We start from the raw sequence: 17,649 nt of genomic DNA, 5'->3' as shown, positions 1-17,649 counted from the left end.
ACGGAGCTGGAGAACATCGAGGCGACACAGGGTATGTCCTCGGAGACGGCGGTCACCTTCCTGTCGCGCCTCATGGCCATGGTGGATGTGCTGGTGTTTGCCAGCTCCCTCAACTTTAGCGAAATCGAAGCGGAGAAGAACATGTCGTCTGGCGGCCTCATGAGGCAGTGCCTGCGCCTGGGTGAGTGGCACAGCCACTTTATTAGGGACAGCTTTGATTGACATCATTCATTCATTCATTTTTTTCCGCTTATCTTCACGAGGGTCACGGGTGAGCCTATCCCAGCTGTCTTCAGGCGAGAGGCGAGGTACACCCTGGACCGGTGGCCAGCCAATCACAGGGCACATATAGACAAACAACCATTCACACTCACATTCATACCTATGGACAATTTGGAGTCACCAATTAACCTAGCATGTTTTTGGAATGTGGGAGGAACGCATGCATGGGGAGGACATGCAAACTCCACACAGAGATGGCCGAGGGTGGAATTGAACTCTTGTCTCCTAGCTGCGTGGCCTGCGCGCAAACCACTCGGCCTGCCGTGCAGCTGATTGACATCATATATACTGTAATATGTACTCTATGTACATACAGTTTTCTCTATGATACTGAGAACTATTTAAATAACAACAATAAACACATGGTAAAGGATGTCCCTAAAGTCTGGAAGCACATTGTACATTGGCTGGCCACCAGTCCAGGGTGTACCCCGCCTCTTGCCCAAAGACAGCTGGGATAGGCTCCAGCACCCCCCGCGACCCTCGTGAGGATAAGCGGTAGAAAATGAATGAATGAATGAATGAATAAACACATGGTAAAGGATGTCCCTAAAGTCTGGAAGCACATTGTACATTGGCTGACAACCAGTCCAGGGTGTACCCCACCTTTCGCCTGAAGACAGCTGGGATAGGCTCCAGGCTACCCGCGCCCCTCGTGAGGATAAGCGGTAGAAAATGGATGGATAGATGAGATATTATATACATATTATATTATAATTCTAAAAATTTAAATAATTAATCGAGAATATATTATAATATTGATTAAAATTTAAGAAGTAATACATTATAATGTATTCATATTAAGTGAAAATTTTTTTCAATCTGTTTTTAAAAAATAATTGCATGATATATGTATTTTTACCTGTTTCAGGACATCCTGTATGTTATTGATAGGTTGTGTTATTTGCTTACTTACATTTTTTTGCGTTTGTCAGTGTGCTGTGTGGCGGTGAGGAACTGTCTGGAATGCAGGCAGCGACAACGAGACCGCAACTGCAAGTCGTCTTTAAGCGGCAACAAGTCACAGGACAGCCTCCACAGCGCCTCGGCCGCCAGCAAGGTGGCGCAGTCGTACTCTTTAAAACACACGCATTTCTGTCTCTCTTCCATGAAAAACCATGTATGTCCACCTTAGAGCATCATGTGATTGTGCGTCATCTATCAAGACTACATGGCTAGCCAATCAATACAAATATTTGCAGGCAATCTTTCCCTCGTGGTTTTCATCAAACAGTGACAACATGCTATTCTCACTCCTTGCTCTCCATCTTCAGCAGGACCCAGACAGACTCCTGCAGGATGTCGACATCAACAGGCTTCGTGCGGTGGTTTTTAGAGACGTGGTAAGCGTGTTTCAGATGAGACTACACGTGTTGTCACATGATTGTTACCAAGGCTCATACACATCTGCTGGATTTGTTTTTTTTGTTTACTGCAGGACGACAGCAAGCAGGCTCAGTTCCTGGCACTGGCCGTGGTCTACTTCATCTCCGTGCTCATGGTGTCCAAGTACCGGGACATCCTGGAGCCCCAGCGAGAGATCAGCAGGTCCACCAGCCTGTCAGGACGTAGCATCCGCCACGAGATCAACTCCCCGACCAGCACAGGTACTTCATGCCTTGCTTCTTGTGTGCTTGGTTGGCTTTGTTCCAAGCGGGTATTTCTTCAATCACACACATTTATTGGTTTCTTACTTGCGTCTCCAGAACACCCGTCCTCTGCCTTCTCTGATCGTGACAAGCAGACCCCCACGCCTGTGGATGACTCCCCTCGCGCAGGCCTTCCGCACACAGACTCGGGTATCGGGGAGGAGGGCCACGTGACCGGATCTCTGAACGGCTCAGAGATGGGCTTGGGCCTGGGACTAGGCTTGGGCCTGGTGGGACGAGAGACGGACAGGGACAGAGACACAGGCGGAGGGACGGATCTGCTGTGTAGTCTGTCTGATGTCAGGAGGTCACAGGAGAGCCTTCTGGACTCCCCCCACAACCCGGGCGGTGCCCCAAACAGCCAGGCTCCGCCTTCGTCTATTTCCAGCATTAGTCAGACCAATAAAGGCATCAATGTCAAGGTGAGACACGTTCTCTTGTCATTGAAATAGAAATTGGTAAAAGTACTCCAGAGTCAACATGCTACAGCAGCCCGTTTAGGCAGCAAGACTAGTTAAGCTGGGATTGACTGTGTGGTGGGTGCCAAGCAGTAAAACTTAAAAGTGTAGCAGCAATACCTGGGCGGATGATGTCAGAGCAGCAACCTCAGTATGTCCGCCGTGAGACATTTCCAAGTTTCTTCCGCTTGTTTGTGTGCGGTTCCACTGACTACTGATGAGAGACGGGAACCCTGCACGTGCTTTCCAGTGACCGTAAAGCAGCTGCACATCACTCCAAACAGGAAACTGAAACCAAATTAAGAGCACAAAACAGGAAACAAGTTGGCAGCTAAGGAAAAGCAGAACTCATAAAGTCACATAAAGTTCTGTGTGTGCGGGAGGGGGGCACAATATTATATTGCTTGACAATATTGCATATTGGAAGTTGGTAAGAAGTCCAATATCCGCTATCTTTAGACACAATATAACCTTGTTGATATGACTTGTGATTTTCACCTTAGGAGATCCTAAAGAGCTTGGTGGCAGCCCCAGTGGACGGTGGAGACTCGGGACAGGAGTCTGGGCCGACGCCCTATCACCCGGATCCTGCCCTGAAGACCCACCCCATGCTGCCCATGCAGTTCCACTCCTTTGACAGGTAACCCCCACCCCCTATTCCTTTTTCTAAGGAAGATGTCAGACTGGGTCCAGTTGGGCTCATCCATCAGTGAGTCGATGCACACAGCCAATAGGGAATCGCTTGCTCTGTCAAAGCGCTGATCAGCGATTTTGGTCGAACTCTGGTCCCTTTACTCTGATCTAGACGTCAATAGTAAACACTTTATGTGTGTCTCTGCCCCACAGGAGTGTTGTGGTTCCAGTCAAAAAGCCACCGCCTGGCTGCCTGTCTGTCAATACTGTGGGCACGCCCACCACCGGCGGCGCCACCACAGCTGGCAGCACACCAAACATCTTTGCTGCTGCCACGGCAACACCCAAGAGCATGATCAACACCACAGGTGATGTCTGTCTCCCTGAAATCCATCAAGAGCTCCATCCAGAAACATGGAAGCCCTAAAAACAAACCAGCGTGGGTCCATATGTTAAGTAAACTATCTAATCAAAATTTGCAAGACTTTACATCTTAAGAAGGTTCTAAGTACTGATGCTGATCATCAGTTGATCAAAAGTTCAAGACCACAGCTCAAAAACTGGTCTTAAAATGTTACATATTTTTTTAAATATGCAGAGGGCCAATACAGGAGCCGTCGACCTAAAATAGCCACACTGTGGGCACCCGTGTCTTAGATGATCTTCACATCAGATCATCTTTCACAACTGTGCATTTTTCACATTTTGCGATCAAGGGATGAGCATCATCTAGCTTGCAGCTAAATGTGATGCTACACGGAATGCTAATCAGCACATCCATCCAACTTGTGGTTCTCTATCCACTCGGTGTAAATGGATTCCTTTCTATTGATCGCCAGGCTGTTTGTGCCAGAGAGAGGGGGGGCGGGGCCCATTAGTAGACGAGGAGCAGTGAAATTGGAGCCAAATTCAATCAGCTCCATTAAAGCATGCTCCGGTCCTGAAGGCTAACATTGTTCCTCACTCTTCCTTTTTTCCTACCCATCCATCCTGTCCAGGTGCCGCAGACTCCGCCTCCTCCTCCTCATCCTCCTCCTCGTCGTTTGTCAACGGCGCCACCAGCAAGAACCTGCCGGCCGTCCAGACGGTGGCTCCCATGCCTGAAGACACCATGGAGAACATGAGGTCAGTGTGAGCTGGACGTCTAAAACCTAAAACCGCCGGCACACTTCCTCCTTCCTGTAGCTTCTCTTTGGCTGTGTCTCAAATGGAATACTTCCATCAGTACACTTCAGACTCTTCTGAAGTACAGAAGAGTACACCAGGGGTGGTCCAGCAATGGTCGCATGTGAGAAATGTATACAGGCCCAGTTTCACCTTTTCTTCCTCCATTGTATCCTGTTTAACAATTATGTTAGACCACCTGTCATAACAAGAAAACAAATATTCTTTAAAAAAAGTTATGTATTTGGCAAATAAACAACTATATAGTTCTTTTTTTTTTTACACATAATAACCAAATAACTTCATGTTTCAGTCTGGCTCTAAAACCTTTGTTATTTTTATATCAGTCAAATAAAATGAATTGCATTCAGCCCTGAGATACACTGCAGGTTTAGTTTGTTGAGGACACAAACGTTCACAGTGTAGTGCCATCCTAAATCCTTTATTGTTGTACACATACCCAAAATGGCCAACGATTAACACTACAGGTTAATCCTCAGCCGCCAGACTTCATGTTAGTCCCTCCCCTTTTGCAACGATTGAGGGGGTAAGTGTCCAGCACTGCACTCAAAGCCACCATTAGCCACCATCTTGACTCCATAGTAGAAGAGGAGGGACCAACTCAAGTGGTTGCAAAGTTTGCAGCCCTTGAGTATACTTATTGAAGTGTACTGACGTGAGGGCGTGACTTGAAACACAGCCACGACTTTTGTTTTTGTTTCTTTTTTCCACATCCTTCCTGCACTGCTCTCGCTTCACTCATTTGTCCTCATCTTCCCTCTGCAAGTAACCCCACCCCCTCCATGCTGGCATGTAGTTAGCTGTTCACCTATTCTTCTTGTTCTTGTTGTAAATGTCCTATGTATTATTTTTAACTTGGACAAGCCATAAACACACTAAGGGTACAAACATAAACACTAAGTGTAAGAAACATCTCACACCTCATCCTTAACATTGTATAAAACATACTTTTGTTAAACGGTATGAGATGGAATAGGTTGTTGAACAGCTACAGAAATACATGTGTCTTTTCATTTATGCTGTTATGAAACTAAAATGATACTATACACTCTCTCTTCATGTGAAAAAAGTCAAATAATCATTTTGAAAATGTATTTTGGGTAAACCATGGGTGTCCAAAGTGTGGCCCGGGTGCCAATTGTGGCCCACAGGTTGTTCTTTTATTGGCCCGCCGCACATTCTAAAAGAAAAACTGCAAAAATAAAAAAAAATTGTGATTTTACAAGGATAAAGTCAAAATATTAAGAGAAAGAAGGGAAAAATAACAATTTCAATAGCATAAAGTTGAAATATAAAAGAAAGATGTTTTTTTTTTTTAGGTTGTTAAAACAACGAATAAAGTTGTTATTTTTGGAAAATTAGGTTGCAGAAAAGGTTACAATCTTGCAAAAATAAAGTCAAAATACCATGTGAATAAAGTCATATTTTAATGAGGAAAAAAGTTGCAATATTACAAGAATGAACTTGTAATATTATGAGGAAAAATAAGATATTTAGGAGCATAGAAATGAAATATCTAAAACAAAAAAGGCATAATATGATGAGAAGCAAACAAAACAAAATTAACTTGTAGTTGTTCTAAAATCAGGTTGGGGGAAAAAGTTCTAATATTATGGGAATAAATATTATCCATGCATTTTCTATGCTGCTTATCCTCACAAAGGTTTCAGGGGTATGCTGGAGCCTATCCCAGCGGACTTTGAGTAAGGGTACACCCTGGCCAGGTCGCCAACCAATGGCAGGGCACATATAGCTATCATAATCATCACAATGTTATGAAAAGAACATTTAAGAGGTAAGTTGAAATATTGAGAACTTTGAAAATCGCAATAAAAGAACAAAACACAAAGTTTATACTAATGATAGTCTTTTTCGTGTACTATTGTATCTTTTCATTTTTCAGTACGCTGCCCTCACTGGAGAAGGTTTGGACACCCCTGGTGTAAATATTCTGATGATAGTTTAAATATGACCTAAATAGCATGTTAGTGTTTCAGCACAGCAGCACTTTGGAGTGTTTTGGGGGCCCGGGTGAGTGTGCAAGTGCGTCCCTTAATCAGTGTGTGTGTGTGTGTGTGTGTGCGCGTGTGTTTGTGTTGCAGTGCCTATTGTGAGGTGGCGCAGTGTGCGTTGCGCAGCGGTCAGACGCCCCCTGAGCTCAAGTCTTTTAGCTCTCTGGCAGGCTTCCAGGCAGCCCCTCGAGATGCAGGACAGTGTTTTAGGCAAGGAGACACTCGACAAGCCCCTCCCACGTGACACGCCCTGCCCTGCCTCCATCTCACACACACATGCAGACAATGCAATTGAAACAGTTTAAAATGGAATGACAATCAATGAAGCACAGACCTGCATCAGTTTTCTATAAGTGTTTTTTATTGTATTGAATTTGATTGTTAGCGCATATTATACCATATTGTCTGTATTGTATATCCCAAAATGTACTATAAATAATTACTATATTTCAGTACTTACACTGAAAACACATGTATGTTATAATTTGCTAGGCTAAGCTAGGCTCAGCATCATCAAGCAACGGCTGAGCCTGCACTTCCATCCCTGCCCTGTAGGTTGAGGTCATGCACATTATCAGCTGGTTGGGAGAAGTCACCAAGCAAACACAAGCGTCCTTGTTTATGTCCTTTTTTGCTTCCCTCCCTCACCTTTTCTTTTGCCTCATCTGCCCACCATCTTCCCCGCACGCTCACGTCGGCCTTGCTCGGCTGTTGGCACGCTAACATGTGTGGTGTCATGTGACCGCAGCATCACCACCAAGCTGGAGCGGGCCTTGGAGAAGGTGGCCCCGCTGCTGAGGGAGATCTTTGTGGACTTCGCTCCCTTCCTGTCCAGGACGCTGCTGGGTAGTCATGGGCAGGAGCTGCTCATTGAAGGTACAGGTGCTGTACACGACCCCTTTTCTTATAAGTGGCGTCTTCCGTCTCACTGTCCACACACGCCATTGACTGTCCAACACCCTCACTGCGTCACGTGACTGAGTGAATGGGTGAGGTCAGTGAGTGTATAGGAACTCTTAATGAATGAGTGAATGGAGTCGTTCGTGAGTGGATTTAGGTGGATCAGTTGATGAGTGAGTGATTTCTTAATGGGTGAGGTGAGCGCGAACGGATGGATGTATTAGTGAATGACTGTGAGCGAGTTGATTGGTCAGTGAGTTAATAAGTGGGTTGATGATCAGATGAGTGAATGGGTGAGTGACGGGTTGCAGGGTGGATGAGTGAGGGTATATAGTGAATGTATGGGTGAGTTAGTGGAGAGAGAGTGAGTGTGCGTTGTCTCCGAGCTGGCTGCTTCACTCATTCATCCAGCAGGTATGATGTCTCTTATTGTAGCTAGTTAGCTGGTTCTAATCTTGTAGATGACATTATTATTATTATTATTGCTATGAAATAATGAATTGTCTTAGTGTTTAAAGATGGCGTAGAATGTGATGCACTCTTCCTGCTGCTCACCTGCTTCCTGGCGTCCTGTTCTTGTCCTCCACCGTCTTCATGGCTCCTCTTCCTCTTCTTCTCTTTCCTCTTTTCCCTCCTCTAGTATGGTTTTGTCTTCTCTGTCGCATGATATTTACAAGCACCTCAATAAATCACGCTATTGGAAAACTAAAGTTGTTATTTTAGGTCGTGTCGGTACAATGTGCACACACGTGCATGTGTGTGATCAGAAAGACTTCTGACTGAGTGTCTCCGTGCTGCAGGTCTGGTGTGCATGAAGTCCAGTACTTCGGTGGTGGAGCTCGTCATGCTGCTCTGCTCTCAGGTCCGTCTCAGGTCTTTGCTTCCTATGTCCTGATTCGTGCATGTGAGCGTCTTTTTAGGTTATCGATCCCTTCTGCGCATTGCAGTTGTAACACAATATGTTTGTGGTGTTGTCCTTCAAGAAATTGTTCTCATGCTGGACTGGATGCTCCTTTAAGGACCTTTTCTTTCCACTCTTTGTTTGCTCGCAGATGACCCAAAAACTGCACAACACATTGAAATGAAACCGTGCAGGGGGGCAAGGATGTTTTTAGTGTGGATCCATGATTCTCTTTTGTTGAGGGCAAAGTCACCTCATTAGCAACTTAATTAGGTTTTTAAAATAGCTGCTCCCCCTTCTATAAAAGAACCATCTGATTTCTCCCACACAAAGATAAAATTATATTAAATACTAATTATGTTTATGGTAATTAATGAAAAGAATACAATATCTTGAGTAAGTGAGTCTTTCCATGTATTGTACTAATTATTTGGATGTGAATTATTGAATTTCCTTGTATGTCTGACAAAATAATGCATCAAATTATTAGTTTCTGCCTTGGTGGAGGTCTGTGCTCGACTTTGTGTCATTCTAGTTGAAGGAACTTTACATTCAAAGCAGGCTAGATCATATTTTCTGGAGTGACTTACCTCTCCTTACTTCCACTGATGACAAAGAGTTCTTTTTCCTTCCAAATATCGTGTCTTTGTAAAATCCGAGCAGCAGTATAAAGAGTTCTTCCATCCTGGACTCCGTCAGACATCTGGAGCGTCTCAATTTGACTGCTTTTCACCTTCCTCCATCCTCTCCTGACTCCCGTCTGACTCGTCAGCATGTATAGTGTTACTCCGGCCTTCCCGCCATTAGAGGCCCAGGAGAGGAAACCCGAGTCCAGATATCGATCATGTAAGAGGAGAGGCTCCCACGTGTCCTTGATGGTCTTTAAGAACCACTGGAGCTAATGGAGCTTTGATGGCTTTGTAGCGTCAACATCCTGCTCCTAACGCAACTCCAGAAAGGAGCAGCATTTTCTTGCTGTTGGCACGACACACTTCACACTGAATTCTACCCAACTATGTATAGAATAGATGCATCCTTACACTGGCTGATGGGTCAAACACTCGGGGAAAAAATAGCAACAGGAAAAAGCTGCAAATGAAATATGTTGCAATCACATACGGTAAACATTGCAGGATCCAAAACAAGTGCAAAAGAAATGTGCTGAAAACGCGCACAAATCCCCAAAACAACTGCATGACTGAAATGCTGCAGGTTTCAAAAACAAAACAGAAGTTAGCCAGACTACCAGAAAGTTAGCTAGGCTGCACAGGATGCCAGACCTGAGGGATGTCCAGGAGAAAGGCAGATTAAAAAGGTACATTCAATTATGTATTATATATTAGTCATTATAATAACTTTAATATTATGGCTTAAGTCTATATAAAGGGGGATATGCCTCAGGTCTGGCTCCTCTTGTTGTCTAGCTAACTTCCTGGTAGCCTCGCTACCTTCCTGGTAGCCTCGCTAACTTCTTGGTAGTCTAGCTAGCTTTGTGGTAGCCGACTAACTTCCTGGTAGCCTACTAACTTCCTGGTAGTCTAGCTAGCTTTGTGGTAGCCTACTAACTTCCTGGTAGCCTCGCTAACTTCCTGGTTGTCTAGCTAGCTTTGTGGTAGCCTCGCTACCTTCCTGGTAGCCTCGCTAACTTCTTGGTAGTCTACTAACTTCCTGGTTGTCTAGCTAGCTTTGTGGTAGCCTGCTAACTTCCTGGTAGCCTACTAACTTCCTGGTAATCTAGCTAGCTTTGTGGTGGCCTACTAACTTCCTGGTAGCCTCGCTAACTTCTTGGTAGTCTACTAACTTCCTGGTTGTCTAGCTAGCTTTGTGGTAGCCTCGCTACCTTCCTGGTAGCCTCGCTAACTTCTTGGTAGTCTACTAACTTCCTGGTTGTCTAGCTAGCTTTGTGGTAGCCGACTAACTTCCTGGTAGCCTACTAACTTCCTGGTAGTCTAGCTAGCTTTGTGGTTGCCTACTAACTTCCTGGTAGTCTACTAACTTCCTGGTTGTCTAGCTAGCTTTGTGGTAGCCTACTAACATCCTGGTAGCCTCGCTAACTACTTGGTAGTCTACTAACTTCCTGGTAGTCTAGCTAGCTTTGTGGTAGCCTACCAACTTCCTGGTAGCCTAGCTAACTTCCTGGTAGTATAGCTAACTTCCGTTTTGTTATGTGAACTTGTAGCATTTTTCCTATGCAATTATTGTGGTTTGTATGTCTGGTGCTGCAGTCATTTTACACGATTACAGCATTTTTAACTTGCAGCATTTTCCCATTGCGTGTTTTGATGTTTTTGCTTTTGGATCATCGGGCCATTCCTGTACTATTTTTCCTGTCAACCACCATACATCATGAATAGAAATAAAATATGAAAAATACAAATTTGAAGTGAAAAAGAAATTCAAATTGGAAACAAAACTGAAGGTTAAAGAAGATGTGCAAAGATGTTGATGAATTAATTAGGATGTTTGCTGTCTCTTAGGAGTGGCAGAATTCCATCCAGAAGAATGCTGGCTTGGCTTTTATTGAGCTCATCAACGAAGGAAGGTAAGCACTTCAGTATTTTTGGACATATTTTGGACTACATTTTAAAATTGGAAATGTAGTACTGTTGTTTGGAGTGCTGTGAGTCCGCCATGTTTTTGTCGTGGCAGGAAATGCTCATTTCCCACATCCAGTTGTTGTGAGGACACGGTGTAATAATGATGTAATGTAATAATGAGACCCTGATCTGATAGGTGTCGATGTGAGGCTGTGTGCATGTATCATCCTGTATATTTGCATGTGTGTCTCATTGCGTTTTTGTGTGTTTGTGCTCAGACTTCTGTGTCATGCCATGAAGGATCACATCGTGCGCGTCGCCAACGAGGCCGAGTTCATCCTAAACCGCCAGCGAGCAGAGGACGTACACAAACATGCAGAGTTTGAGGTCGGCGCCGTGCCCCCTTCCTGCCCTTGTCCCAAAACCAACACGAAATGTGAATCATGGTGTGCTTTTCTTGCCATCCTTTAGTCCAACTGTGCCCAGTATGCCGCCGACCGCCGAGAAGAGGAGAAGATGTGTGACCACCTGATCAGCGCGGCAAAGCACAGAGATCACGTGACCGCCAACCAGCTGAAACAGAAGATCCTCAACATCCTGACCAACAAGCACGGAGCCTGGGGGACCATGTCGCAGAGGTGGGTCCCTGTCATGTGACATGTGATGTCATCACTACTGCACATGTGCTACACTGCCAAGCAGAAATATATAGCTAGATACTGTCAAATAATACCACTAAACTGTATAATACGGTTACATACAGTATACATTTATATACACACATATATAAAGTAGAGCCAGATACAGTATTTAATAATAATGCTGCTAGATACAGTATATTATGGGACAGTGATACATATATAATACCACTACTGTATATACGGTATATCATAATTCAACTAGATACTGTGTAATAGGGCTAGATGGTACCTCGGACTGACTGATACTTGTTGACTCCTCCTCTTCGCTATCTTCAGCCAATTACATGACTTCTGGCGTCTGGACTACTGGGAGGACGACCTGAGGAGGAGGCGGAGATTCGTGAGAAACGCCTTCGGCTCCACCCATGCCGATGTGGCACTCAAAGCTATCGAGGACTACGGTCAGTCGCGTTCTACTACATTGTTGTACATTGTACTACTACTTTGTACTACATTACACTGCAGCATCTTCAGAAGCTCATGCTTTAAAACTTTACGAAACAGGTACAGAGGAAGAGGAGGAGGGACCCAAGTCCAAGAAGAGCTTCCGCAGCCAATCGGTGGTGGCGCAGAATCCAGAGGCGGAGTTAATGCTGGAGGGTGATGATGATGCCGTCAGTCTCCTGCAGGAAAAAGAGATCGACAACCTGGCCGGTAAGACAAATGCCACACAACCGAGCATGCCGAGTCCTCCATGTGCCCCTGGTGACTAAACGATGAACTGTTTTTATTTCTAGTCCGTTTCCGACCACGACTTTTTACATCTAGAGGCAAGTTGGTGCTTTAACTGTTAGCACTAACAACAGTCTCTGTGGATACAATAATCAGTCTAATGCTAATCAAAACTCTATTAATTCAAGAGAAATACAGTGTATATAAAAGTTTAAAATGCCAATAAACAGTTTTACTTTTACTTTTACAGTTACACTTTTACTTTTCCTAAATAAAATATTGGCTAAATTCTAAAATCTTACATTTAGAAGAAAAAAAAATATTAACCTGCTTAAACTAATAAGCTGATTCATCTTAGTTTACTCACAAAGCTGGTAATCAGTCAAACTGGAGGGGCATCTCCTGTGAAAGGTTTGTTTTGGCCACTCCTCCGAGTTGCACTCAAATAAGTAAGTGTTTATAGCCACTGCATGATTATGTAGGAAGGAAATGGCCAATCCAAACTAATGATACGCTAACTGCTTCATCTTGAACGTCCCGTGTTAAAACGAAAGTGATGCTAGTTGTCTCCTCAGGTCCCGTAGTGCTGAGCACGCCGGCCCAGCTGGTGGCACCGGTCGTCGTGGCTCGTGGCACGTTGTCCATCACTACCACTGAGATCTACTTTGAGGTAGATGAAGATGACCCCGCCTTCAAGAAAGCTGATGCTAAAGTAAGCCGGCACACGCTCATAGCTTCATTTAGCATCCATCACATGTGTAACAGTGGCTCCATTCCTGCAATGTGTTGTAATTGTCATGTCATACGCCCAGGTTCTGGCCTACTCCGAGGGTCTTCATGGCAAGTGGATGTTCAGTGAAATCCGAGCGGTCTTCTCCAGACGTTACCTGCTACACAACACAGGACTGGAGGTCTTCATGGCCAACAGAAGTAAGACAAACAGAACCGCTTGTGTCAGACTTCCATGTTGACTCTTCCTCCTTCCTCCATCAGCGTCGGTGATGTTTAACTTCCCCGACCAGGCCACTGTGAAGAGGGTGGTCTACAGTCTACCGCGGGTCGGGGTGGGAACCAGCTATGGTCTGCCTCAGGCACGGTAGGTGTAGGCTACAACTTGGCGGCTTCTGTTGTTGTTGTTTGCTTTTTTACGAAATATTGTGCGTGTGTGTGTGAGACAGGCGGATCTCATTAGCCACGCCCCGCCAGCTCTTCAAGTCGTCCAATATGACGCAGCGTTGGCAGCGCAGGGAGATCTCCAACTTTGAATACCTTATGTTCCTCAACACCATTGCAGGTCAGCTGGTCATGTGACCAAGGCAATGTTCTGCTAGCATGTAACTTCATTATGCTACAGCCATAACATCAAGTCCACTGATTTACTTCCGACATGTTTTCCCAACACATGGGCCTGCAGGGAGGACCTACAATGATCTGAACCAGTACCCCATCTTCCCTTGGGTACTGACCAACTACGACTCGGAGGAGCTTGATCTCACATTGCCTGGGAACTTCCGAGACCTTTCCAAGGTTGGTGTGAGAAGTCAGCTAGACTCAACACAAATATAAGTCCTTTGTTTTTGCTTTCATATGTCATGAACTGAACTCAAAGGTGTAGAGCTTTTTCGATGTACTCAAAAGGCATATTACTGACAAACAAGACACTAGCTTGCCAAATAGTGAGCTCACATTGACATCTACTGATTTGTTTTCTAGCGGTGTAGTAAAGTACCTCCATACTTTCTCACTCACATTTTCTCATCATTTTTTCATCTGGGTCTCTGCAGCCAATCGGAGCCCTGAATCCCAAGCGAGCTGCCTTTTACGCCGAGCGTTATGAGACATGGGACGACGACAACACGCCTCCTGACCACTACACCACTCTTTACTCCACGGCGCACTCCACCCTCATGTGGATGCTCAGAATAGTGAGTACAATGACATCCAAATGGAATTAATCTGAATCACTGTGCTCACGGTGTGTGTGTGTGTGTGTGTGTGTGTGTGTGTGTGTGCAGGAGCCCTTCACTACCTTCTTTCTCAACGCCAATGATGGCAAGTTTGACCATCCAGACCGATCCTTCTCTGGCATCGGACGCTCATGGAGGAATTGTCAGAGGGACACGGCAGACGTCAAGGTAGCAAAAGAAGTGAAGAATGTTCTAGTGAATGTAAAAATAGTATGACCATCCATCCATCTTCTACCGCCTATCTGAGGTCTGGTTGCGGGGGCAGTAGCGTAAGGAGGGAAGCCCAGACTTCCCTCCAAGCCACTTTGACCAGCTCCTGCCGGCACATCCCGAGGCTTTCCCAGGCCAGTTGAGAGACTATGTCTCTCCTGGTCTTCACTGCCATCGGTCGGATGTACCCTGAACACCTCCCGAATGAGGCATCCTGACCAGATGACCAATCCACCTCATCCGGCTCCTCTCAATGCGAAGGAGCAGCGGTTCTACTCCGGGTTTCTCCAGAATGACAGTGCTTCTCACCTTATCTGTAAGGGAGAGCCGAGCCTTCCTAAGGAGAAAACTCATTTTGGCCGCTTGTACCCGCGACCTTGGCCTTTCGCTCACTACCCAAAGCCCCTGACCTTAGGACCATACTGCATGACAGTGGGTCCTAACTCTTTCCAGCGAGGGCTGCATTCAGAAATGACATTAAAGATGCTAAAAGCAATCCAATGTAGGCTGCAAAGTCTAATTAGCATAATTTTCCATGGTGCATGTAGATATCATTTTAATGGATGCTGTAGGTGAGGGGAATAACAACGTCTTAGAGACGAAAATTGAGTAAAAACATGTAAAGCAAAAGAAAGATTCAGTATTCCTGCTGTAGGTTCATACGGTTCATTGTCCTCCAGGAACTGATCCCAGAGTTCTACTACTTGCCTGAGATGTTTGTCAACAGCAATGAGTACGAGCTGGGCGTGCGGGATGACGGACTTCCTGTATGCGATGTGGAGCTTCCTGTGTGGGCCAAGAAACCAGAAGACTTTGTCCGCATCAACCGCATGGTGAGATGTTGTTTCACACAGGTACAGTATAAACAACTGTGATATGGCTTCACAGTGTCCCCCGCTGCCCATCTAGGCCCTGGAGAGCGAGTTTGTGTCGTGTCAGCTCCACCAGTGGATCGACCTGATCTTCGGCTACAAGCAGCGAGGGCCCGAGGCCGTGCGTGCGCTCAATGTCTTCAACTTCCTCTCTTACGAGGGCTCCGTCAACCTGGACATCCTTGATGCGGCGCAGAGAGAGGTGGGTTGCCATGACAACAGGTCACATCTTGTAACTATGAGTCAAAAGTCTTGCTGTTAGTGATGTGTGTGGGGATGACGGCAGGTGATGGAGGTCCAGATTCAGATGTGCGGACAGATCCCCTCGCAGCTCCTCATAGAGCCACACCCTCCTCGCTCCTCCGCCATGCACCTGGTGAGATGCCGGCCAATCACACGCATTGTATATTAGAGTGCAACGAGGACGTTTATCCACTCGATGCAAATGATAAAGCGAGGACCCTACTGAGTTTGAGTCATATGGTACAGAAACAGTTTTTCTTCTCAGTAAGTTTTCAGTTGAGCCTATGACTGTGACTCTGCCTCCCTTCTCCGAGGCCCCGTCCCTTCAGTGTGTGAACCTGCAGTGACCCTTCTCTCCCACTAATCTACCTTTTCCCATTCCTCCTCCCTTCTTTGTCCCACCGGTTCTGTCTTTTCCTCCATTTCCATTCCTCCTCCTCTTCCTCCTCCTCCTGGCTCTCTCTGTCTGTCTCACCAGTGTTTCCTTCCTCAGAGTCCTCTGATGTTTAAGGATCAGATGCAACAGGACGTCATTATGGTGCTCAAGTTCCCATCCAACTCGCCCGTCACGCACGTGGCCGCCAACACGCTGCCGCACCTCAGCATCCCCGCCGCCGTCACCGTCACGTGCAGCCGCCTCTTCGCTGTCAACCGCTGGCACAACACCGTCGGTCAGTGTTTGTGTGTGTGTGTATACCACTTTAAAATGCACAGTTTGAGTGAACTGTTGTGTTGGAACGCTTGCAGGCCTCCGTGGTGCTCCAGGATATTCCCTGGAGCAGGCCCACCACCTGCCCATTGAGATGGACCCTCTCATAGGTTAGTAGATCAAAGGCCTCTGGTAGTCAGCCAATCGGAAGGAAGTGCGTCTTTAGTGGGCGGGTATTACAGGAATCATGACTAACATTTCTGCATGGTCCCGTCCAGCGAACAACTCGGGCACCAACAAGCGTCAGATCACAGACCTGGTGGACCAGAGCATCCAGATCAATACGCACTGTTTCGTCGTCACCGCCGACAACCGCTACATCTTGGTGTGCGGCTTCTGGGACAAGAGCTTCCGCGTCTATTCGACTGAGACCGGTAGGCGCACGTCACGGACAGGACCTTCACATGTTCACCATCGCTGAACCATCTTGATTCTGAACAGGGAAGCTGACCCAGATCGTGTTCGGCCACTGGGATGTGGTGACCTGTCTGGCCAGGTCCGAGTCATACATTGGAGGAGACTGCTACATTGTGTCGGGCTCCAGAGATGCCACTCTTCTTCTGTGGTACTGGAGTGGACGCCACCACATCATTGGGGACAACCCCAACAACAGTGAGTGTCGGTTCACAATGCTCCCACGCCTTTTCCTGTTTACTTCCTGCCTTGGTCCTTGCAGTTGGATCTGAATGAAGTGTTGTGAAATGTGTTATGTCTACAAGACGTTTGGTCTCCTGTAGGTGACTATCCCGCCCCCCGGGCCGTGCTGACGGGACACGACCATGAGGTGGTGTGTGTGTCCGTCTGTGCTGAGCTGGGATTGGTCATCAGTGGGGCCAAAGGTGAGTGGAGTGGAGTACAGTACTCCCTGTCCTCTGTGATGGTGTGTGAAAGTGGACGTGTCTTTGCTCCTCAGAGGGTCCCTGCCTGGTCCACACAATCACAGGAGACCTCCTGAGGGCCTTGGAGGGTCCTGAGCTGTGCCAGCAGCCTCGACTGATCTCCGTGTCCAGCGAGGGTCACTGCATCATCTACTACGAGCGAGGACGCTTTTGCAACTTCAGCATCAACGGAAAACTGCTGGCCCAGATGGAGGTCAACGACTCCACGCGGGTAAGAGGCTCTCGGGAGCCGGCTCTCGCCAGCCAGCTCTCGCCAGCCAGCTCTCGCCACGCGATCATCTTCTTTGACACGGTGCACGGTCTTGTCTTGTTGCCCCACCAGGCCATCCTGCTGAGCAGCGACGGGCAGAACCTGGTGACGGGTGGCGACAACGGCGTGGTGGAGGTGTGGCAGGCGTGTGACTTCAAGCAGCTTTACATCTACCCGGGATGTGACGCCGGCATCCGCGCCATGGACCTCTCCCACGACCAGAGGTAACACCATCACTACCTTGGGGCTGTTGTCACGGAAACCCTTTTAATTCAGCTCAATGTGGGAATAGGAGAATAGAGGAGGACATTATTACTGATGATGTTGTTTCCAAGGAAACTTTTGGTAAGGTGATGCGGTTGCTATGGTAACTGGTGCTGATGAAACAGATGTTGATGAATCTGTTCAGTGGGGTCACTTATCAGGGAATGTGTTGCTTACCAGGGAAGCCATTATTGAGGATGCTGTTGCTACGGAAACAGTTACCAGGAATTTGTTATTGAGGTTGGGTATCATTTAGATATTATTCAACTATGGTGCCATATAGGTGCCTGTGCTTAAATGTTGCC

At 46.5% G+C, this 17,649-nt stretch overlaps 1 protein-coding gene across 14 annotated transcripts in view; it reads left to right on the top strand.

Annotated features, from left to right (window-relative positions):
- The window catches only part of nbeaa (neurobeachin a), an 81,269-nt gene that overhangs the window by 60,536 nt on the left and 3,084 nt on the right, over window positions 1-17,649 (top strand). For 2 of the 14 annotated variants that reach the window (XM_058086040.1, XM_058086047.1), the window contains 32 exons: window positions 1-181; window positions 1,218-1,342; window positions 1,557-1,625; window positions 1,721-1,889; window positions 1,989-2,353; window positions 2,893-3,029; window positions 3,236-3,390; window positions 4,021-4,147; window positions 6,968-7,101; window positions 7,920-7,981; window positions 10,498-10,562; window positions 10,836-10,944; window positions 11,029-11,195; window positions 11,535-11,659; window positions 11,763-11,912; window positions 12,506-12,642; window positions 12,743-12,860; window positions 12,924-13,026; window positions 13,109-13,224; window positions 13,345-13,457; window positions 13,715-13,855; window positions 13,946-14,065; window positions 14,788-14,940; window positions 15,017-15,181; window positions 15,266-15,355; window positions 15,716-15,893; window positions 15,970-16,041; window positions 16,150-16,305; window positions 16,373-16,543; window positions 16,669-16,770; window positions 16,845-17,041; window positions 17,153-17,304. In XM_058086040.1, the coding sequence (XP_057942023.1) occupies window positions 1-181; window positions 1,218-1,342; window positions 1,557-1,625; window positions 1,721-1,889; window positions 1,989-2,353; window positions 2,893-3,029; window positions 3,236-3,390; window positions 4,021-4,147; window positions 6,968-7,101; window positions 7,920-7,981; window positions 10,498-10,562; window positions 10,836-10,944; window positions 11,029-11,195; window positions 11,535-11,659; window positions 11,763-11,912; window positions 12,506-12,642; window positions 12,743-12,860; window positions 12,924-13,026; window positions 13,109-13,224; window positions 13,345-13,457; window positions 13,715-13,855; window positions 13,946-14,065; window positions 14,788-14,940; window positions 15,017-15,181; window positions 15,266-15,355; window positions 15,716-15,893; window positions 15,970-16,041; window positions 16,150-16,305; window positions 16,373-16,543; window positions 16,669-16,770; window positions 16,845-17,041; window positions 17,153-17,304 (4,424 nt within the window). Of the gene's footprint in view, window positions 182-1,217; window positions 1,343-1,556; window positions 1,626-1,720; window positions 2,354-2,892; window positions 3,030-3,235; window positions 3,391-4,020; window positions 4,148-6,309; window positions 6,430-6,967; window positions 7,102-7,919; window positions 7,982-10,497; window positions 10,563-10,835; window positions 10,945-11,028; window positions 11,196-11,534; window positions 11,660-11,762; window positions 11,913-11,995; window positions 12,029-12,505; window positions 12,643-12,742; window positions 12,861-12,923; window positions 13,027-13,108; window positions 13,225-13,344; window positions 13,458-13,714; window positions 13,856-13,945; window positions 14,066-14,787; window positions 14,941-15,016; window positions 15,182-15,265; window positions 15,356-15,700; window positions 15,894-15,969; window positions 16,042-16,149; window positions 16,306-16,372; window positions 16,544-16,650; window positions 16,771-16,844; window positions 17,042-17,152; window positions 17,305-17,649 lie in introns of all 14 variants that reach the window. The other 12 variants (XM_058086038.1, XM_058086046.1, XM_058086042.1 and 9 more) reach the window with 11 other exon arrangements.

This window comes from Doryrhamphus excisus, chromosome 11, assembly GCF_030265055.1.
Source record: "Doryrhamphus excisus isolate RoL2022-K1 chromosome 11, RoL_Dexc_1.0, whole genome shotgun sequence".
In the NCBI taxonomy this organism is placed as follows: Eukaryota; Metazoa; Chordata; class Actinopteri; order Syngnathiformes; family Syngnathidae; genus Doryrhamphus; species Doryrhamphus excisus.
This window is presented reverse-complemented; position numbering and strand designations above follow the sequence as displayed.